The sequence below is a fragment of the Dermacentor andersoni genome, chromosome 10 (assembly GCF_023375885.2).
Source record: "Dermacentor andersoni chromosome 10, qqDerAnde1_hic_scaffold, whole genome shotgun sequence".
NCBI classification, from domain to species: domain Eukaryota; kingdom Metazoa; phylum Arthropoda; class Arachnida; order Ixodida; family Ixodidae; genus Dermacentor; species Dermacentor andersoni.
Window position 1 is genome coordinate 97,761,580 of NC_092823.1, and position 20,234 is coordinate 97,781,813.

The following is a 20,234-nucleotide window of genomic DNA, read 5'->3' on the forward strand; positions in this document are numbered from 1 at the left end:
TTTAGATTTTGCTATCAAAATATGATCATAAGGAAACTAAGTGCACTAAATTTTTTTGAACGCGCTCAATTGTCCTAGCAACCATATAATTTGTCAAGGGAAAATGCTGTCAGAGTTGCTTACCTTTATAGTGTTACTTAATGACACCTCAGTCTGATGCCTAGAAGTATCTTGTGTTGAAACTTGGAAGTCTTGTGGGACCTGCAACCAGTTCATAGCCAGCTGCACCCTCTGATCTTCCCGTGTGATACAGCACTGCCTGAAAAAGCCAACGCAATTCCTTGCATCACCGAAAATTCTTTTATAGCACAGCTGTGTATGGCTCGAATCCCGGGATTTTTTCGTCTCCGTCTAAAGAAAAAAAAAACCATTTCACGAATTTCGAAGCGAAAAGTTCATTCATTTTAAAGCCGACCCTTCGTCGGCTTCTGTACCCGACGAGGGGCTCTCCCGGGCCGTTTTCTTCAACAGCTTGCCTTCGTGTGCCTTGGCGGCTCCCTTGCCGTCAACGGTCCGGTAATTGTTGCTCTATGATGTCTACGAGTCGATGGACGCAGCCGCGCCACCATGTTTGGAGCCACGCGTGCTCTCCGTGCTTCGACAACTTGTCGCGTTGATGCAGTAACCGTGCTGGTAGGTACTTTCTGCAACGGTGGCACCGGAAGCTTCAGCATCGCGTACCAGACCAATCCGCCCCCCGTGTCCCATGCCAAACCCGATGACAGTGACAGAGGCGGAGCCATCGGAAACGCTCATCAGCGGACACCAGAGCTGCAGCTTGCACCGCGGAGATGGTCACGCACCAGGCCAGGCTGGCGTCGTTACTGGCCGTGGAACGGGCGCCGCCCGCGTTCCCCACAATCATGGCCGGTGCCGAAACGCAGCCGGGGCCCCACGTTACTGGAGCTGATGTGGGAACGGCGTGGTCCCTCAGTCCACGCCTGTAGGCCCTAGTCGTGGCCGGCCGCGCCCATGAGCGCCCAGCCAAGCCCTGAACCACCGCTCGCGCTCACGAGTCACTGTGTCCTCCACTTCTTCGACTTCTCGCTCCAATGCCGGAGTTGCGATACGAAGACGAGCATCACACTCTACATTATCCGCTATACTTTAGCACAGAAAGAAATTCTATGACGTGTTTTCGATTTCCAGTAGCTTCCGCCGCATGCAGGCAGCAAGAGTATGGCCCTTGAGAGCTGGTTAGTCTATCCATAGGAGGTCATTGCTGGGTGTAATTTGAACGACTTGGAGTTGACTGAGCTGTTTTGAAGCCAACATACGACGCCTTGCGCTAGTGCACTTGCTAGCTGCGACGTCACTTCCTTTGAAATAACTTGCTGCTGTCCCCAACTACTCCTGTAACATTAGAAACTGTTGACACACATCCCGAAGGTACACATGTGCAGTGTGTGATGTTTCTGTGCGCATTGTAACTGTTTGTCAGAAATCATCAAATCTACGAGAATTTATCACTCGCGTGGCGCAAATTACACCCGTGTCGTCCACATCGCTTTCGTGTGGTGAGTTGAATGTGAGCGGGTTGCGCACCTTTCTTCCGTGCCTTCTGTGTTTATTGTGCAACCCGCGAAGATTCCTAAATAAACAGATGTCTCTGCAGCATGAATGTGTCATATATGTCCCATATGCTGTGTGCTAGAAATGTGTGGCGGTGTACAATATCTTTGCAGCCAAGCGCTACCGTGCATTCCAGCGAATAGGCGTGGCCGCTTACGCGAATTTTTCTGTAGTGTTTCTTCATTAATATTGTGACTTAGCCGCACCGGCGATATAAATGACAATGCGTTCAATAACTTTACATTGTAATTGTGTAATTTTGTGTCTTGTTTGCATTCTGCAATGAGTGACCTTTTAAAGATGTACTTGCTTGACAATAAAATGTCTGTAGAGTGGTTAAATATTCCGGTTTTTTACTCCTCCAAAAGTGGCGTCAGGAGAAATTTTACAAGATCATAGAAATGCAACTATACAAATTGAACTATGACGCAAAATTATCTGACGTAACAGTACCCGAATCTTACGATTATGTGTCAAAATCTCAGCATGTCCCCAGTGCTCAGGACCTTGGCCCATGCTAAATGCAAATGTAATTGTCTACTTATATCAACTAGTGTATATAGTTTCTTCATATCATTTGTTCCAAGTAAAATATCTTCATCTGTGCACTGTTGCCTTCTTGAGTCAAGAAGATATTTTGAGATAATATTCAAGAGCACGCGTTTTATTGCTTCGACATGAATTTGGCAGTAATATAGGTTTTGCCGTGTATAGTTATTCCGTTCAAGTAACTATATCAGTACGCAAACTCTTATTCCTCTATCGCCTGTATCGCCTTTATGTCATGAAGCAAAAAAGTGATCTCAGCTTGTGGTGCAGAATACAATTCCACACCATCTGTTTAGTTTGATATTTGCCTTTGCCATCTAATTATTGTGCATGTGGGATGTTCATATGTATTTGTCTGGATAATGGCAGAGAATATGACATGAGCAACAATTTGCTCACTAAAAGATAAGCTCCTATGTCATACTACTACTAAAATGACAGATTTACTGCTCGAACTTGTGTGTGTTTTCCGGATTACCCAATTGCCAAGATATCTGTATCTGTGTTTGTGTTTGTGTAAGCACAGTGTTTGTGCTCCACTGCGGAATTCTTACCAGGTTCTCACATAATGTTTAGTAGATTCTAACGTAAGTAAAATAAAGCATTATGAAACACAAATATTAGGCACGAGCACCGGCTTTCAGCAGATCACTCAAAATTGATCTTATGAAAGCTAGAGCTGAAACTTCCATTATCATAACTGCTTTGTTTCAAGCATTTCCACGAAGTGAAGGATTGGTACGCATTAATTAGTGATTAAATTATTACATTTTGAAAGTACCTATTTTCCGATGCTTCATATTAGGAAAGCCTGTGGAAGCGGGGCACTAGGATAATCATAATATCCACGCAGTTGTATGTCCGCCATTGCTGAACTATTTCCCATGGGACTTCTGCTTGTGCCAAGGAAAACATGCAGTAGTAACTTAAGTTTTTGTTCTTGACATAAAAGTTGAAATATAGGGGCTTTAAGCAAAAAAACTTAATTGTAAATTGACACATGCTCTGCAAATATGTATATATGTATATATATATATACGGTGAAGCAGGCGCACGTATGACGCGATTTATTACTGTTTCGGCCGGGACCGGCCTTCATCAGAATACAATGTACGGCATAGGTACAGTTTATATACATGTGCATATCGACCAGATGAAGCTATGTTTACATAAAGAACGAAGAAAACGTGCGAACAGCATGTGTGTTAATAGTTCTGCACAACAGCTGATAAATATCTAAACAGATGGCGTTTGCAAACACATGATTTGCAGATGCGCACTAAAAGTGAAATTCGAAAGAATTGTCAGGTGACAACAAAGAAACATTACCGAATAGGTGCTATGTCACCAATATAGAACAAATGAAGAAATAAAAATAAAAGCAAAAACAAAAAATTGTGACGTGCTAGTAAAAAGGAAAAATACTGCCGTAGTGGTAAAAGAGAAGGGAAACGAAGGAAGATGTGACGGGCTATGTGAACCGGCAACTCAATTTTCCTGCACTTTCATTCAAACCAGACGCCATGGTATCAAACTTATGGATTAGAAAGGATTCACGGGCTTTTCTATCATAATCTGAACGAAATCCCGATTCAAGCAACGTGGCTTTCATCTTATCAAATGAGTGGTAAGGGAGATGTACGTGTTTTGAGATGGACAGGTTGGGCGACGTGTTAGCATGGGATTTGTGATTGCTAAAGCGCAATCTAAAACGCCCTCGTGGTTGTCCAATGTACAGTTTCTTGCACAGTGTACATTCAAGCATATATATTACGTTTTCAGTATCGTAGTGTAAATCGCCTTTCATTTTTGAATGATATATTGAAGACAAACTAGTTACTTGGTTTGAGGTGCATATGTAGGGGCATACTTTACATCGCGGTTTTTGGCAAGGATGGCTTCCGATGGCTTCAGGGCTGTCTTTCTTAAGCGATGATGATGATAGTATGTGCTGAATATTTCTAGCTCTACGATTTACTAAATTAGCCGGTTCAGCGAAGATGTCTTTCAGGCGTTCACTTTGCATTAGGATATTTTGGGGCGTCTTTAGTACATCCGAAACACGCGGGACTGGCACATAATGGTTTAGGACCAGCTTTGTCCGGGGTGAGGGAGTCGCTTTCTTTGCAGTGGACAGAAGCGTCCTACGGTCATGCATGTCTGCGCGTTTCATTGCGTCGTCAGTTGTGGTGGATAATTTTGTTTGGTGTTTGATGTGCATGCCACAGACTACTGTATCAGGTAGCACTACATCATCCTGGTTTGCACACCAGATGACACCAGACCACTCTGATGTGCACGCCAGGTAGCACCAGACTGTGCTGGTGTACACTCAAAAACACCGGAATACGCTAAACCAGTCTGATGTATTTCTCATCTTGAAACTACACAGACATGTATTGGCACAGACAGTACATTGAAAGAAAGCATTGCAAACCTAATTTATGCAATTTTTGCTGATCATCTACAGCCTGCATAACGATTTTGGAACAGTGTGCATTAGTATAGTGCCTGCCTCAAAAACATTTTCCTTCGGTTATTTCAGAATTTTAGTCGGCATTTTGTGTCATCACCCTTGAAACATTTTCAATATTGTATTTTCACTTTATATGCCCCATGTATGATTGTAATTTTTCCAGTTTCCAGTTTTCCAGTTTGCCACTTCATGCTATTGGTCTCCCAACATCTATTGAGAGAAAGCCTGTGGTGCTTCTCACATGATGATGGGCATGCAGTTTACCATAGCCAGTGCAGTGTAGTAGCACATGCATGTCTAGCTTGCTCTACGATCGCATCAGTGTTCCCAAGTTGAACTTAATATATATTTTTACTCTACACACGATAAATGGTCAGAGCAAAAGCAGCAGCGAAGCAGCTTGGCCAGTTCCAACTGCCTACAAAGGGTAGCAAAGTGGTGACATTTTATTGTGAACAAAAACCAACATGAAGTACTGAAATCATTACAATAAAGAACATTATTGCTAGGCATAAATTCAGCAAAGTAAAACAGTAAATAAATACGTATCAAAATATAGTTGAATAAATCTTAGAAATATGCTTGTGCACGTACGGTTCAATGAATAAAAATGGGACTGCAGTCATACTATATGGTAAATCAATGATGCCCGTGAGACGATGAACCCACCATCTTCACTGTGTCATTGCTATTCCATAAGCGACCTATTATGCTCTCGCTGTCGTATACACTCAGTCATTTTGCTGCTATTAGGCACCCCACCATCTACCCAATACACCCACCATTCACCCAGCATGCACACTATTCACCGACCGTTTACACAAGTAACACAGTATGCATCCTACCATTAACCCTGCACACCTGTCCTTCACCCAGTATGTTCATCATTCACCCGCCATTTACACAGGTCATCTTGTATGTATCCCAATATCCACCCAGCACATCCACCATTCATGCAGCATGCCCACCATTGAGACAAGTACCCAGTGTATCTCCTACCAATACATCCTAGTGCACCCACCATCCATCACTGCAACGAGCATCCATCCACTGCATAACCATCAACCTAGTATACCGCCGATGAATTCCATCATATCCACCATGTTTCCCGTCATGCCCAGCACACTTTCCATCACGTCCGCCATAGAATTCAGATGGGGAATGCTGGGATTTTCAATAGGAAACCCACCTCCAGCTTTCAAGTTGGCCAACTCAGAAAATTTCAGTTGGCCAACCACAATTAAAACTTCCTCGTGTATTTTTTGAAGAGCCCTATGAATACCAATGCGTAAGCAGTCATAATTTCTATTTAATATTTAAATTTAGGTTCACACTTTAAGAACTATTAATCGTCTTAACTTCGCTAAGTATGCATATTTGCAGATACAAGGCGTTGCACTTTTCGCTTGACATGCTGAGGTACTCGCGAAACAATGCTCATGCTTCTAAAAAACAAAAAAAATGAACATGCTTTTTATCTTCCCGAAGCAAAGACACGGTGAATAAAAAAAGCCATGGTAAGGCATTCCGGACCCGCCATGGTTGCTCAGTGGCTATGGTGTTAGGCTGCTGAGCATGAGGTCGCGGGATCGAATCCCGGCCACGGCGGCCGCATTTCAATGGGGGCGAAATGCGAAAACACCCGTGTACTTTAATCTAGATGCACGTTAATGAACCCCGGGTCTTCGAAATTTCCGGAGTCCTCCACTACGGCGTGTCTCGTAATCAGAAAGTGGTTTTGGCATGTAAAACCCCATAATTTATTTTTTAAGGCATTCCAGAATTCTTCACAAAATGCAATCGTGAAAAAAAGGCACCTATGGCATTAATGAACTACTCAAATTAATTGGAATAACTGACATCTATATCTGATCATTTAACAACTATAAATGGCATCCTTGCTGATCGGTGTCTTTATGGTTTATTTTTTTTAATAATGTGCAGAATCAGAGACAACTTGAAAAATTGAGCGTACATTCGCATAGCCAGAAGACGCTGACTCGAAATGACTTCCACCTTTATTTTCAATTGGTCGCACTCTGTAAGGATGAAAGAAAATAGGGGCTTCTGCCGTCTCTCGAACATCCGTTCAGGTTGCAGCCCTATTTGTTCATTTTCGACGCCTTGATGACGTACATTCTGTAGCGAGTGCGGTCGATGTCCGGATGGTGCATTTTCATCGTCTCCTGCGCAACGTCTGCGAGTAGCTGCGGTTTCTCGTTCTGGGACACTACCATTGCCAACGGAATCAACAAGGCATAACTCTCTGCGATGCACAAAAATACAAAGGAAAGAAAATGTTGCCAGTTCGTTTAAGAAGGTAGATGAACAAAGCTATTTCATTACTTTAAAGTAGCCCCTGTAGACTTTACGGACAACCTAACAGCGCCAAACAGAAGGCAGGTGAAACAACCGCACAAGACTAACTCGCATCGCCCGTTGGATTCACATGACAGAAAGAATGTACATCTATGTTTCCCATCATACGAGTACTGTCTCTGCTAGTTCTAAAAGAAGCCTTAGTTAGCTTGAACAAAGCTCGCTTCCAGTTTTCTGCCTATTGCCTAAAAACAATGAATACAGAAATTTTACTAAATTACTTTGGTGCGGACTGTAGTTAGTTCATTCCAGAAAAAAGTTGCGTACTCCACAAGATACAGGAAGACGGGCTGAAGGAAGGATAGGACAGAGCGCAGACGGGAAAATGTGCGTTGCATGTAACGAAAGAAATTCATAATATAGGCAAAGCGCAGAAAATGCCGGAAGTGCAGAAACCTATACAGTCATTTTCAGAGAAGAGAAACACAAGATAGTTGCACAAATGTTCGTCCTATTCGTCCTATGTAACGTTATCCCACACGATAAAGGAACATGGTAAACAAGCCTGGAGATACATTCCAAGAAAATTTTGGATGCTTATTGGAGCATTCTCCCTTATTCTGTATGGGGATGATTGAACGAATTCGTTCTAACTTGCATGCAGCTGAGACTACGGCCTTTACCCCTCGTCTGCTCGCAACTTTCTTGACGTCATGGGAGAACCTATCTTCCACGCGCAAATCCAAGACATTTAATTCAAATCGGTCTGGGGTTTGCTTTAGAGATGCATTTATGCGTTGAACGTGTATCTGAACTGGTGGCATTAAAGTTGGCCCCGAACGGAATCTTCTGCTTAAGGACAAACTGGAACGAAACATAATTTAGGCCAAAGTGCATATAAAAAATGAGTACTATAGGCTGCTGAAGCAATCATGGCTAAGCTTCTCGGCTAGCAAGTGTATCTACCAACAGGCACTAACTTCCATTTTAGCAGACGATACTTTGCGCGTCGACACTGTAAAGCAGATCCCAGTACAGTGCCTCGAGAGCACCGGCATGCTGCGGGCTCTCCCCGGTTTCTGAGGCTGTGTCGAGGTGCCACGTTCGCGGTTGAAGTTTTAGGTTCTGCGTCAATTCGCACTAACGCTAACCAAGTTTTTCTTTAGTTTTAATATCGGTAAGCGTCTTTTTTGCGCCTTTTCGTTACCTGTTCATTCATGTTTGGAACGCAAAATTTTGCATTAAAGCTATTATTCCATACGTTTCTGTTAGACCACACCACTGCAGCAGACAGGGCAATCTAGTCATTGGCGCAATAGAACAAGGCAGATATTGAAAACCAGCGCCTTTTTTTTTACAGAATCCTCAATTCAAGCTTCATCTTCCACATGGCTTAGCCGGCAGGACAGGACGTAACCCTCATTTGCCCTCTATGGCTTGGTAGCTTCCAGTAATGCGTACTCAAACCTCATTTGAATAGCCACAAATCCGGAACGATCAGTGGACTACCCCTTTCGATGCCACCAAACGTTAGGATAAGCATAAGCGTTTATGCAGTCCTCTCAAATGTATGGCTATATCGATGTGCCTATAGGTAAAATTTATGCGTATATATACAGCCTACATACGACTAAAGCCCCTAAAAAGTTCTCCTACGGAATTTGAGAGTCGTAAATAATTGATCAAGTACTAAGGAATGTTCGATTATATTTGAATATGTTTCCGTGGCTCTATAGGGCATCGCTCTGAGCTGAGGCTGCTCACCGCGCTTGCGTAGTAAGTGTGGGAAGAATAGGAATGTGTTTGCTAAAGTTGATTTACGCGCCACAGGTATTACAGAAAACGGTATTTTAGCCATGAAGCACCAGAGGAGCGATCATGAGACTTCACCGAAAGCAACTACGCATACGTTAGGCAGGTTCTGCTAATCTGCCAGAGTGCAGCACATGCCATATGAACCTACCAGCCACGCTTTCGATGCTCATGTTGTCAAAAAACGTGCACACTGGAAGCTCTATAATGCTCGGTGAGAGTCCAGCTTCTGCCAGGATCCTGGACATGTATTCAATGCGCTCGTCGCCGTTCATGTCTTGCGTCTTCAGTACAATCTGGTTGACCAACTGGACAGTGAGAGGAAAGTGTCAGGAAACGTAGGCTTATGGCGTTTGTTTGCGCACAAAAAGTTTTAAGATGAATCTGTTCCAACTAGGCCGACTCGCTGTTACACAAAAAGTCTTTTGGCGTTGTTTCAAATCTTCTTTCACTTTGACCGCCGTATGCTCTCGTTCCGAAAAGGAGAATGGAATGAGGATACTGTTTTACTAGGTGTTGTATAAGGATACTGTTTAATGAAAATGAGAAGGGCCCCTACTTGGCATGAGGACACATGGGGAGCAAGGGACACACCCGTCAATATTCACATAGGCAACACGTAGGGCCACAAAATAAAACTGTGCTGAGTACTTTCGCACTGTCTACTGCTTTCACTCCTTTTAATTGAGGCAAATGAGCGCTATAGAGTTATATTTAGCTGTACTGGTAAACTAAGTTTGTCGAACGAAAAATGCATATGTTTGCGTCGTAAGAGAAGGCTTCGGGAGCCGGAAGAAATGCCGATAGGACAAAGGATGGCTGAAGATACCACCATGCACTTCTGGCATATTCTCCATGACATCATGCATTTTCGAGTGTGGACTTGCTTTAAATAAACGTCCGTTGATTAGGATTTGCAAAAATATATAAAGACGGAAAGACTCGGGATAACAAGTTTCGTAATATTTCCTTGGCATCTATACGATGCATATACGATAGCATGCTTTTGAATTTATACGTCAGAAGAATGCTCAAAATTTAGTGCGAATCTAAAAAAAGCCATTAGTGGACCAAAAATTTCTCCTGTAGCGATGTACACTTTGCCCCAAGGAAAAAAATACAGCTTGGAAAACATGTTCTAGCAAAAGAAAGCAATGGAGGAGTGATATTTTTTAGTTCTAATATTGCATACACGTATTGCGCCTTAGTTCCTCCTAGGCTTGACAAGACATTTGTTGAGATTTCTGTTCTTTTTAATGCATTTATCCCGGCCTGTAGCAGTAGGTTGCAGCACTGTTGTCAACCATTTCGGATTCTTTGTCTTTCACGACGACTGATATAGTTAAGGACGTCAGTCTTGCCACCTGCCGTGGTTGCTCAGTGGCTATGGTGTTGGGCTGCTCAGTACGAGGTCGCGGGATTGAATATCCGGCCACGGCGGCCGCATTTTGATGGCGGCGATTTGCGAAAACACCCGGGTACTTAGATTTAGGTGCACGTTAGAGAACACCAGGAGGTCGAAATTTCCGGCGTCCTCCACTACGGCGTGCCTCATAATGAGAAATTGGTTTTGGCACGTAAAACCCGATAATTTTATCAGTCTTATCAGTTATTAGGCGTGTCGTCACACTCAAAGGGGTCGCTAAACTTTCTATAAATTTGGCTACGAAGTCGATAAAGGCGTTACTAAAAGTGTCGCATCAGTTTTTAACTAATTACTATAAAACAGGCTAAAGTGGCGTCATGCAACCACCGAGACATATCATATTCGACTATCGTGTTTGTGCATAGAAGTAATAAATAGTGAATTTATCAACCGGTTGCATGGGGCTTTTACTTTACTAATATGTTTTCGAAACAGCGGATTACAATAGCTGAAATTCTGCCTTCGCCTTAAGATTATGACGCTTGCAGTCTCGCACCGACCAAAAGAACATGGTTTACCCGATTCCCCCGTCCCGAAAACACGCTTGGTTTATGGTATGCCGGAAAATTCTTTTGTATTCAAAGCTCGTGAAAGGAGAACCAAATTTTGCGACATGCGATTTATCATGCTTATATGGCGATTACAACTGCGTCACATTAACGCAGTTCAAATACTACGTTGCTTTCCCATGGCCCACGTGATACCTCCATGCAGAGCCAATTTCCTCGAAATCCGTGAGAAAGAGACCGGGGCTCTAAGATTCTCGCTATTCTACAAGCCCTTCAACTCCGACACGTAACACTTTGCTACAATTCATCAGTTTTATTATTCGCCTGCTGCATTCTCAATTTCAACATGCAGAATATTGCAATTGGTTTTCGCAATTCAGTCTACTGCGACTCTTGCGAGCATCCACCAAGCGAACCCATATAGTAAATCTGCAGGCCCAGCAGCAGTAATTGGTTTCATAGAGAACATGATTTGAAAACGCATGTGACGACATGCGTTTCCTAGGGATTTCATGAAATCCCTAGGAAGCGCGTTTCCCGCCACCCAGTGAAGTGTGGCTTGTGAACTCTGTCGTTGGAGACAGAGCCGCTTGAAGAAAACACTGCGCCTGTTTTCATCGCGGTGGCGACCAGCGTTTTTTCATCGTGGTCATGGAGCCCACGCTCAGTAATGCAGATTTCGACTGCCGACATGTAGCTTGCGTCTAATTCAGCGCCTTTTAGAAAGCGAGTTTCGAGGCAGCTATTGCAGTCGCTAATGTGTCGCTTATCCTTCTGTCATGCTACTACAAAAACAGCCGCCTGTGAATAAATACGAAGAAATGTCGTCATATATGCACAACTTTCCCTAAATCTTGTTAAGAAATCTCAAAAATGGCAACACTGTTAACCCTCTATAGCATGAATTATGAAAAAGTGATTTTAAAAATTATTTTTTTCAGCTTTTATTATTGATTGAATGAACAAACACGTATACAAAATGTTTCAGAGTTAGAACGACTGTATTAATAAAGATACAGCTTTGTTCCAAATATGGCACGCCATGAAGATGGCCGAGCGCTCTTGCTGCCATGGGCGGAAAACAAAGCTTCACGGACGGTGGTCTTTTTAGCGCGATGTGTGGAATGAAATGAAACAGTTTGCTGCGTTCAGGAAGAGATGAATTTTGCACTTCCTCTATCTTGCCGAAGACTTGTTTGTGCAAGATGGCCGCTTACATCTTTGTTTCTTCACATCAAATTCTGGCCAGTGGCCGAGTTGGTCGGATCGGTCATCTTTGGGTGGAATTCCGGCCACTGGTCCCTGTGCTTTTTTGACTTGAACTTGGAATTCGATGTCTTGACTAGAAGGCCTTCCTGGTCGCTTGTTTGGTAGGCACTTGTTATGCGAGGTAAGGCATTCTGCAATTTCTGCTTTGAATTGAGCCAGCGGTAGTACTTGTTTCTTCCCAAGCTGCTCCTGCACCCTCCTGTACAATAGCCATGCTGCTACTACCGATAAGTCTAGCATATGCGTAAAAATTCGAAAGTTCCATTTCTTCGACCTGATATGTATGCGGTAAAGTCCAAGCAGTGAGTTCATCAGGTGGACCCCGCCCATGTACATGTTGGGGATCTTTACTACGCTGGGCCAATCAATTTCGCAACACTCCTTGGCGAAGGTAAACCAGCGCATAGTCTTTTTTTTTTTTTTTTTTTTTTTTTTTTTTTTTTTTTTTGATGCGAGGATAAATGCCTCAGGGCATACAAGGGTATGTGATGGGGGTGAATAAGGATGATTAAATGAATGAAAAAAGATTTGCTGACTTAATGAAGTCCAAGAGGGACCGATAATGCGGTCCCTGCGTCCAAGCAGTGTAATGGCTCAGATTATGCGGCGAGAGTCCCGCTGCTGCGAGGTGCCGGAGCCTCGTCGGTTTGAGTGCAGGGCAAACCCACAGCAGGTGGTGGATGTCGGCTTCAACATTTCGCGACTTGCAGAGCGGACACTCAGGACGAGGATATAGCGGGCGAAAGTGCGGCCACTTCCTAGTCACGGCAGGAGTGAGGGCTACCCCGACCCGTATCCTCCGAAGCGCAACCTCCTCTGCACGGGTAAGACCGCGGGGGAGGTTTACCGCACACGGAGGTATGAGAGCACGTGTGCGGCGCCGGAGGTGCTCCTTTCTTGTTAAAAGGAGGGTGGCATCATCTAGGTGAAAGAGTTGAGGCAGTGACGATGGAGAGGTCGCTAGACGGGTCGCAGAATCCGCACGGCTTTGGAAGCTTAGAAGGTCGCGTGGGATCCACTCGACAGATATTGGCTGCGGGATGCGTGCCGCCAGAAGATGGATCTCTTGGCATATGTCAGGGCTGCGACTGACGCGTCGCAGAAGCCGCGTCGCCTGGAGGGCATCAGTGCGGATGACGATGCGGGCCGTGGGGACCATGGGAAAGGCGGCTACAGAGCACAACGCTTCTCGGATAGCAAGGAGCTCAGCACAAAAGGAGTCTTTTGGACTGGATCTCTCCCAACAAAGCTCGACAGAAGTGTCACGGCGCGGCTATCGTATACCACCGCACACACTATAACTCATCGTTATCTATCGCGCTTGTGAGTGCCTCTGAAGCACTACGTCCTCTACCTTTCAGTTCCTTTTCGCTTTTCAGGCGGCAGTTTGGTAGACGATTCACCCTCACCGTACCGATCGACAAAATTCCATCTTGTGATAGAGTGACCCGCAGCTTCGGGCTATTGAACAGATGGCAGCACGTTACCATATTTTGTGTTTCATGTGCATACTGTGCCAAATATGGCACACACCGATTTTGGGTTCTCTGCTGTAGTTAAAGACGAAATTGAGAATACTAATAACTGGCTTGAATGGGTGAAACCAAAAAATATGCCAAAATAATTTTTCTATTTTTTCGCGGTGGAAATTTTCAGAGAAAAAGAATACCACTTGCTCGTGTTTGCCCCCTCCGAGTTTCACGTCGCTTCCCAAAATCTTCTTCCCCTCTGTTTTGCGTATCGCTCAAGAGATGGCAGCACTTGCCCATAATAAGTGCGCATAACTATGAGAATTACTCTGAGGGTATCACATTCACAACTGGGAATTTCACACACGTGAAAAAAAATGGTAATCGATATGTGGCAAATATGGGACGCCATGCAATATAGGGTTGAAAAGACTGCACAACTATCAAGCGCGTAATCTTCGTGACAACGACGCTGACAGTACATTGCATTACTATGTGCACTACTGCCAAAGCCAATGCAGTATGTATAGATCGACAATTGGCAGACATCTTTGCAAGCGCCCGTCTCTCGCAGTAATATTACTATTTCATGGTTTATGCAGCTAAGCCGACTTAACTAGACTCTTAAAAGCGCTGTCGTCCGAAACTCACGTGAGAATACTTGCTCCAACGCTCCATTTTAAGCAGCTCATGGTTCACGTCGAATGACCGCAAGGACGCGTGGAAAAGCAGAAGGCACTCGCCGCGAGGCTTCAAAAGCCTGGCCACGTTCTTCAGCGCCTTAGCTTGGTCTCGCACCCAGGTGATAGCGTGGAACGAGTACACCCTGTCGAAGAGACCGTGCTCGTCGATGAACTCGGCCACGTCCTCATCGCTCTCGATGTCTAACTTCCGGAACTGCAGCTTGTCGTGGTGATAGTGTCGAGCGGCGTGGTCCACCATTTCGGCCGACAAGTCGACGGCGACGATGCGCCGGCACGGCAGGCATCGAGGAAGCAGCTCCTCTCGCGTCAGGTCTCCGATACCGCAGCCAACGTCCAGGAACTGCTGCGTCTCGTCCGGTTCGCGCCGGAACACCTTCTGGCAAAAGCCAAGCATCCACCTGGTGTGTTCCCTGGGCAGGCGCTTGTCTCCTTCATATTGCTGGGGCGTGAAAGTGATGACGTTGCAGGCGCGACCTTGCGGTATGGGCAAAAAGAAACCATAGATGTGGTTGTTAACGATGTCTCTTTGCGTCGGCCTCGCCAATTAGTTTGTTTTGAAAAGGATATTTCTCCCCATTTCAAAGGGGCTTATTCGCAGTGGCCCATACGTAATTATCCAAAATGTCCTTAAGGACGTTGATTGAAGAGAGGCACACACTTACTGGCACATACATACCTAGTGACCCTAGCTGACATCACGAAAGTTAGTGAAGACCAGCATAGGCCACCTGGTAGGTACTCAGTGCTCTAAAGTAGGCGTTAAAGAGTTTCTTCGAACAGCGGTGCCTACTCAGTCCCGCATCCACCATGACGCATATGGGCGTGAAGGAGGCTCGTTCAATTGCGGCACGTATGTATGCATTGCAATATGCTCAGTGACCAAAGCTGGTGCGATGGTTGGAGCAGGCCAGTGCTCTACCATGGGACCGCGGACAACGCAGTGAGCCAGGTAGGCGGGAAATGCCCTAGATACAAACATATATGACCCGAAACATAGACACAAACATGCATAGTTGGACCCCAGAAAGTGAATTAGGTGCCCTGAGAATGCTAGCGGATTAAAACCTTGGAAAAGAATTCAACCTCTAGTTGACGTCCATCAAATGTTGCTGCTCCTACGTGGCTCTGACAACAAATTATACCGTCCATACTACCCATTCTCAACTGCAACTAACCAAGCAAGGCAGCGTTGTTTCTTTTTCACTTCAACTTCACATTGCACCACCTTCCTATGTTTTTAGATTTACGGCGCTGCTTTTGAATGCATGGTCACTTTCATTTAGCAGCCGATACGACTGCATTACTTGTGGGAGAAATTCAAAACAACCGTGTACGTTGACTTAGGCGCTGATGAAAAAAGCGCGAGTGACCAATGGTAATCTGAAATTGACCGCACGGCGTGTCATGTAGCAATTGCAGCGTATAAACGCCACATTCAAATATTTCTCGTTATTAAGATTAACAGAAGAAAAACTGAGAACTGAGAACCACTCAAAAAAGCTTAAATACCTGTAATAACTGCATATGCCAAACTACGTAATAGGTTATAATCTCAAAATGCAAGATAATCTCCTAAAGGATAATCTCATCGACTAAATATGTATACAAGTTTTTTGGAAGAACATCACCATATTTGCACGTAAATACCGCGACCACTATTATAACACGATGGAGTGCTTCCTTTCTTTCTTTCTTTCTTTCTTTCTTTCTTCCTTTCTTTCTTCCTTTCTTTCTTTCTTTCTTTCTTCTTTTCTTTCCTTCTTTCTTTCAGAAAAACTACATACTTTTGTATAAGAATTATACACCTCACTCACTTCAATATAAAGAGAGGCACATTCTGAGGCTCGAAATATCGAAGAAGAATTCGCGTTTTACTTATGCTAATATGGCACCTTGCCTGGCGGCAAGTCTATCTTAAGCTGTATAGGCATAGTTATTAAAGTACCGCATAGCCTAGCGATAGATGCCGGAGATAAGCATGGGTGATAACTGTAGCTATTAAGACAATAAAATTGTGCTGTGTTTCGGCTAGATATCTTGTACTTCTGGGCGTTTCTCTGAAAACGTCGTCCTGCTTCCACATATGCTTTTTACTGCCCCGGTTAGGATCACCCTGTAATCTCTTTGAATAAAAATGGTTACAAAAAATTATGGGCAATTTGTCTCTTTTTTTTATAAATTTAGCGATGAGATCGCAACGACGATAGCTCAGGGCAACGTACCTACAATTAGGATAGTTTTGCGTGTCGTGGTTCTCTTTTGCGAGAAGTAACTTCATGGACTGCGCTGGTTTATGCCTTTTAACATAAGCTGCAATCCTGGCTTATTGATTCGGAATTATTCAGGCATGAACAAGCGTTGTGAAACTCGGTGACGTCATGTGGAGTTAGAGTAGAAAAGTTAGGATGGCGTCGGCAAGTCTTTTCTTTCTCGTTTTTCTGGCTGCACCAAACCGCTATTCGTGTTGCGAAAGATGTCTGTACGGTGTTCCAGAAATTAAAATTCTTCAACACTTCATTAGTAATCAAGCAATCACAGAAGGTTATATATAAATTGAAGACATCTAGGTTACACGCTACGTGTCATATCGGCCACTGCATACGGGTATTGCACCATGAATGCCGAAGTCATATTGAATTAAACACTAATTACGTCTTTAGGCACTGTATTTTTAATAACAAAAGTCAGCAGAAGGCCCCGTTACCTATGTTAAAGCTCTCCAGCCTGAGCTGCACGCAGTGACGTAGACGTGAACTGCGGTACTGTTCGCTAAACCTTGCGAGAGTTTATTAGTAAATAGTGCCGACAACATTCAGTGCTACCTTGAGTCTTGAGTCTTCTTATCTGCTGGAGTAAAAATAGCGCGCAAGCGCATAACGTTTTTCAAATCGCCGACAACGTAAAGGCAGGCCGAAGCTACAAAGGAAGCACTTTTAGATTACCGAAGAAAAGGTTGGCAGTTGGCGGACTTCAGTATGGAGATTTTTACTAAGCTGCCTCCACCGTGAGCTCCAAGCGCACTGTAAGCACGGGAAGCCCTACACCTTGTGCGTCGATACCTACAGTAGGCGTCTTAGAACGCCCGCCGCAAATGCGCTGCGATGTAAATCAGGTTTATATATAGAACAGTTGCACAGCCTCTTTTGCAGTCAGGACATGCCATTGAGAAAGCCTTGGCAGCTGCTGAGCTTAAGACACCCTGCGCATGCGCAATTGGTAATGAGCGCGAAGCAGTCGCCAACTCGAAGTGAACTATCCAGAGTGTAAATAGAACTGTCTTGCGCAATCTCGTGTGAAGCTACATTACTTGAATGGTAATCGCATTAGCGTCGACAGTTATCGAGAGGGGGGTTCTGCTGGAATTCTTTTTTTCACAAAGCACACTACAAGTAAGGAAACCTTTCACCATGTTGAGAAATGCGATAATATTTGGTGCTTGATTCGATATTCTAAGCTCACTTTTCTATAATACTCTTATTCACCTAAATTCAGAAATTTTGCTCCTTAAACACCTCATACCGAGCTTGAAGTATCTGGAGTGGTGTAGAGTGAATGAAATAAAAGAAACCGTTGAGTAAAAATTCATCATTGGAAAAGAGATTTGTGGGTTGAGAGGTGCCTCTCAGGTGACACTACATGTACAAATTTTATCTCGCGAGTAACTCTTTAGTTGCGGAAAACTTAAGTCCGTTAACTTGGCATTAATTGTTGGTGTAAATTATGTGTTAAATGCGCAACCTACACATGGCCACACAACAATGGCGACCCCCCCCCCCCCCCAAGAAAATGGAAGAAGTCGTTCGCCTTAAAAACAAATAACATTTAGGGGATCATGGGCACCGCGTGGGCTACACATTACACCCCCGCCTTAACCTTACATCGTAATCTTTAAAATACGTCGCAGCAACGACCCTATGTAACGAGTGATATTTAGCTCCAGCGGGGAACCTACCTTGGACATTGACAACAGGTTCTGACATAGCGCTTGCTGAAGTAGATCAGATTCCGCCTTCAGCAATCTCTGGGAGTCAATCGGATCAAACAGATCGCGTCCTTGTGCCAGGAAGAACCTTACCGACTTTGTGAAGCACTCGTTTTTCAAGTCAGCTAGGGTAGTGCTTAAAACGTTTCAGATGCTGGCACAACCAGTAACTGTTATACATTTGTGTCCTGGCAGTCGACGCATCAAGCACGTGCAATTACTTTAACATGAACGGAATATCTATGAGACGGATGCTTTACGACAAGGACAGCAATGCTGTACTAGCAACATGCTCTTTGCATATCTCTAAACCGCTTTGTCACTTTTTGCATGCACCGCGGTAGCTTTGTGGCTATGGCTTCGCTTTGATCCCTATGCATTTCAACAAAGGTTTGTTTACTTGGATTTAAGTGTACGTTATAAAAATCACAGTGGTCGAAATTAGGTGGGATTGCCCCAATACGGCGTGCCTCATAATGAGATAACCATTTTGCGATAACCATTTTGTGGGATTCACGAAGTTGGCGTTCCACAATCACTGTGGTAGACGTGTAATGCGGCCAAGGAAACGCATGACTTCATTTCCAGCGTCAGACTAGAAGTCGATGCAAGGTGGAATGCATTGGAATTAATTTGCTAGGTAGATGACAAAGTGGTCGGTGTGTGTGATGTAAAGAGACTAGACCGATAAGCGAATGAGAATTTTTTTGTCAATGGCGAGTCGAAGCCGTGTCCTCGAATACCTCGGGCACCTGTTACACACTTTTCCCTCTAGCATTCTACCTACATCTGATTAATCTTTTTTTTTTTCCATACAACATCCATATATACATTGTTCCGTTACTTATGCCTGTTAGGAATCCGGTCCTATAAATCCTATTACTGCTTTTTTTTTAGGCTTGTACTCTAAACTTGCTTATCATGGCAGCTGACCGGTTAATGCTCCAAGCCAATTTAAATCCTGGCGATTCTGGCAGGTGGGCATTTCCTACGTGGCTCGCTGGTTGAATACCCGCTGATTTTATTAGGATGGCCTGAGTTGTCTCTGACTTTAGCTGCAGCACACGCATGCCTCCTCCTGTTGTGAATATTTGCTTTGGCATATTTTGTCTATAGGCAATACGCTTGGGCCTGAAACAACAAGGCACAGCCCGTTCTGTTATCGTACAGATTTTGCTTTCTATATTCATTCTGTCCAATCTTGTACATCTCTATTGCCTTCTTTGTTTCAATCTATTTCGTCTAATTTACTGTCTCTGTTTTTTGCTCTCTTTCTGATGACCCTTGCGTTTCCATTTATCCTTTCGACTAGCCTGTGTGTGTTCTGTGTCCACGTTCTTCAGGTAGACATGTTTATGAGCTTAAGCGCCCTAGTAATTTCTATCCATGTAACTGAGTCTTTCTTCAAAACTAATTTAGCGCTGCAGTTCTCAGACCTAAGGAGGCGCCCACCCCATCTCGCGATTGTCTCTTTATCCTTTCAACTAGCCTGTACCTGGTTGCCATCAACCCCTTCCTCCATTCTGTGTTCACGCTTTTCAGGTTGGCTTATTTAAGCTCTTTAGCCGCCTATTTGTTTTTATCCATGTTCCTGAGTTTCAAAACTAATATTGCCTGCACTTCTCTGACATAAGCAAGGCGCCCCATCCAATCTCCCACAGCACTACTTCATTTGTGGTTTTACTGTGGGCCCCCAAGGTCATCCGGACTACCATCCTTGGCTAATTTGGAACACTGGCACGATATCTCATTTTAAGCACAGAATGGCATTTCCGAACGTTAGTGCTGGCACCATTACTCCTTTCCAGATTGCACTTACTAACTTATATTCATTGTAGCCCCAAAGTGCTATAGGTTTCTTCATGGTTGCACTTCACTTCCCGTTCATTCCTACATTTCCTTGGTGGATGCTTGCAGTAAGTATTTCCCCCTTTATGTACACACAAAGCTAGTTGTAATGCGTGACTGTGGGTATGGACTTGCTTTGGAATGAATTCATGCCATGACATCGCTCGTCTCTTTTATAAGGATAATGGGACGCTATTTTTCTACGCTACATTTAAGGCCTATATTTGTCTTTGTATTGCCCTAATATTCGCAAGTATCTTGCGTTGGCCACATCGAGAAAGTAGATGGCAGTGCCGCCC

General features: G+C 44.1%; 1 protein-coding gene across 1 annotated transcript; it reads right to left on the minus strand.

Moving 5' to 3' along the window:
- Positions 1-6,699: 6,699 nt before the first annotated feature.
- LOC126543568 (juvenile hormone acid O-methyltransferase-like) lies at positions 6,700-18,085 on the minus strand. Its single transcript, XM_050190679.1, has 4 exons — positions 18,058-18,085; positions 14,053-14,579; positions 8,880-9,036; positions 6,700-6,863 (listed from the first exon to the last, which is right to left on the minus strand). Exons 1-4 carry the CDS (start codon positions 18,083-18,085, stop codon positions 6,700-6,702), a joined length of 876 nt encoding a protein of 291 aa, XP_050046636.1.
- Positions 18,086-20,234: the final 2,149 nt, after the last annotated feature.

Bases quoted from the DNA above. Each gene is read 5' to 3' on its own strand.
- LOC126543568 (XM_050190679.1), bottom strand. From the start codon at position 18,085: ATGTCAGAACCTGTTGTCAATGTCCAAG. The intron at 14,580-18,057 runs GTAGGTTCCCCG...CCATACCGCAAG, and splicing joins ACCTGTTGTCAATGTCCAAG to GTCGCGCCTGCAACGTCATC. The intron at 6,864-8,879 runs GTAGGTTCATAT...TGTGCATCGCAG, and splicing joins GAGCATCGAAAGCGTGGCTG to AGAGTTATGCCTTGTTGATT.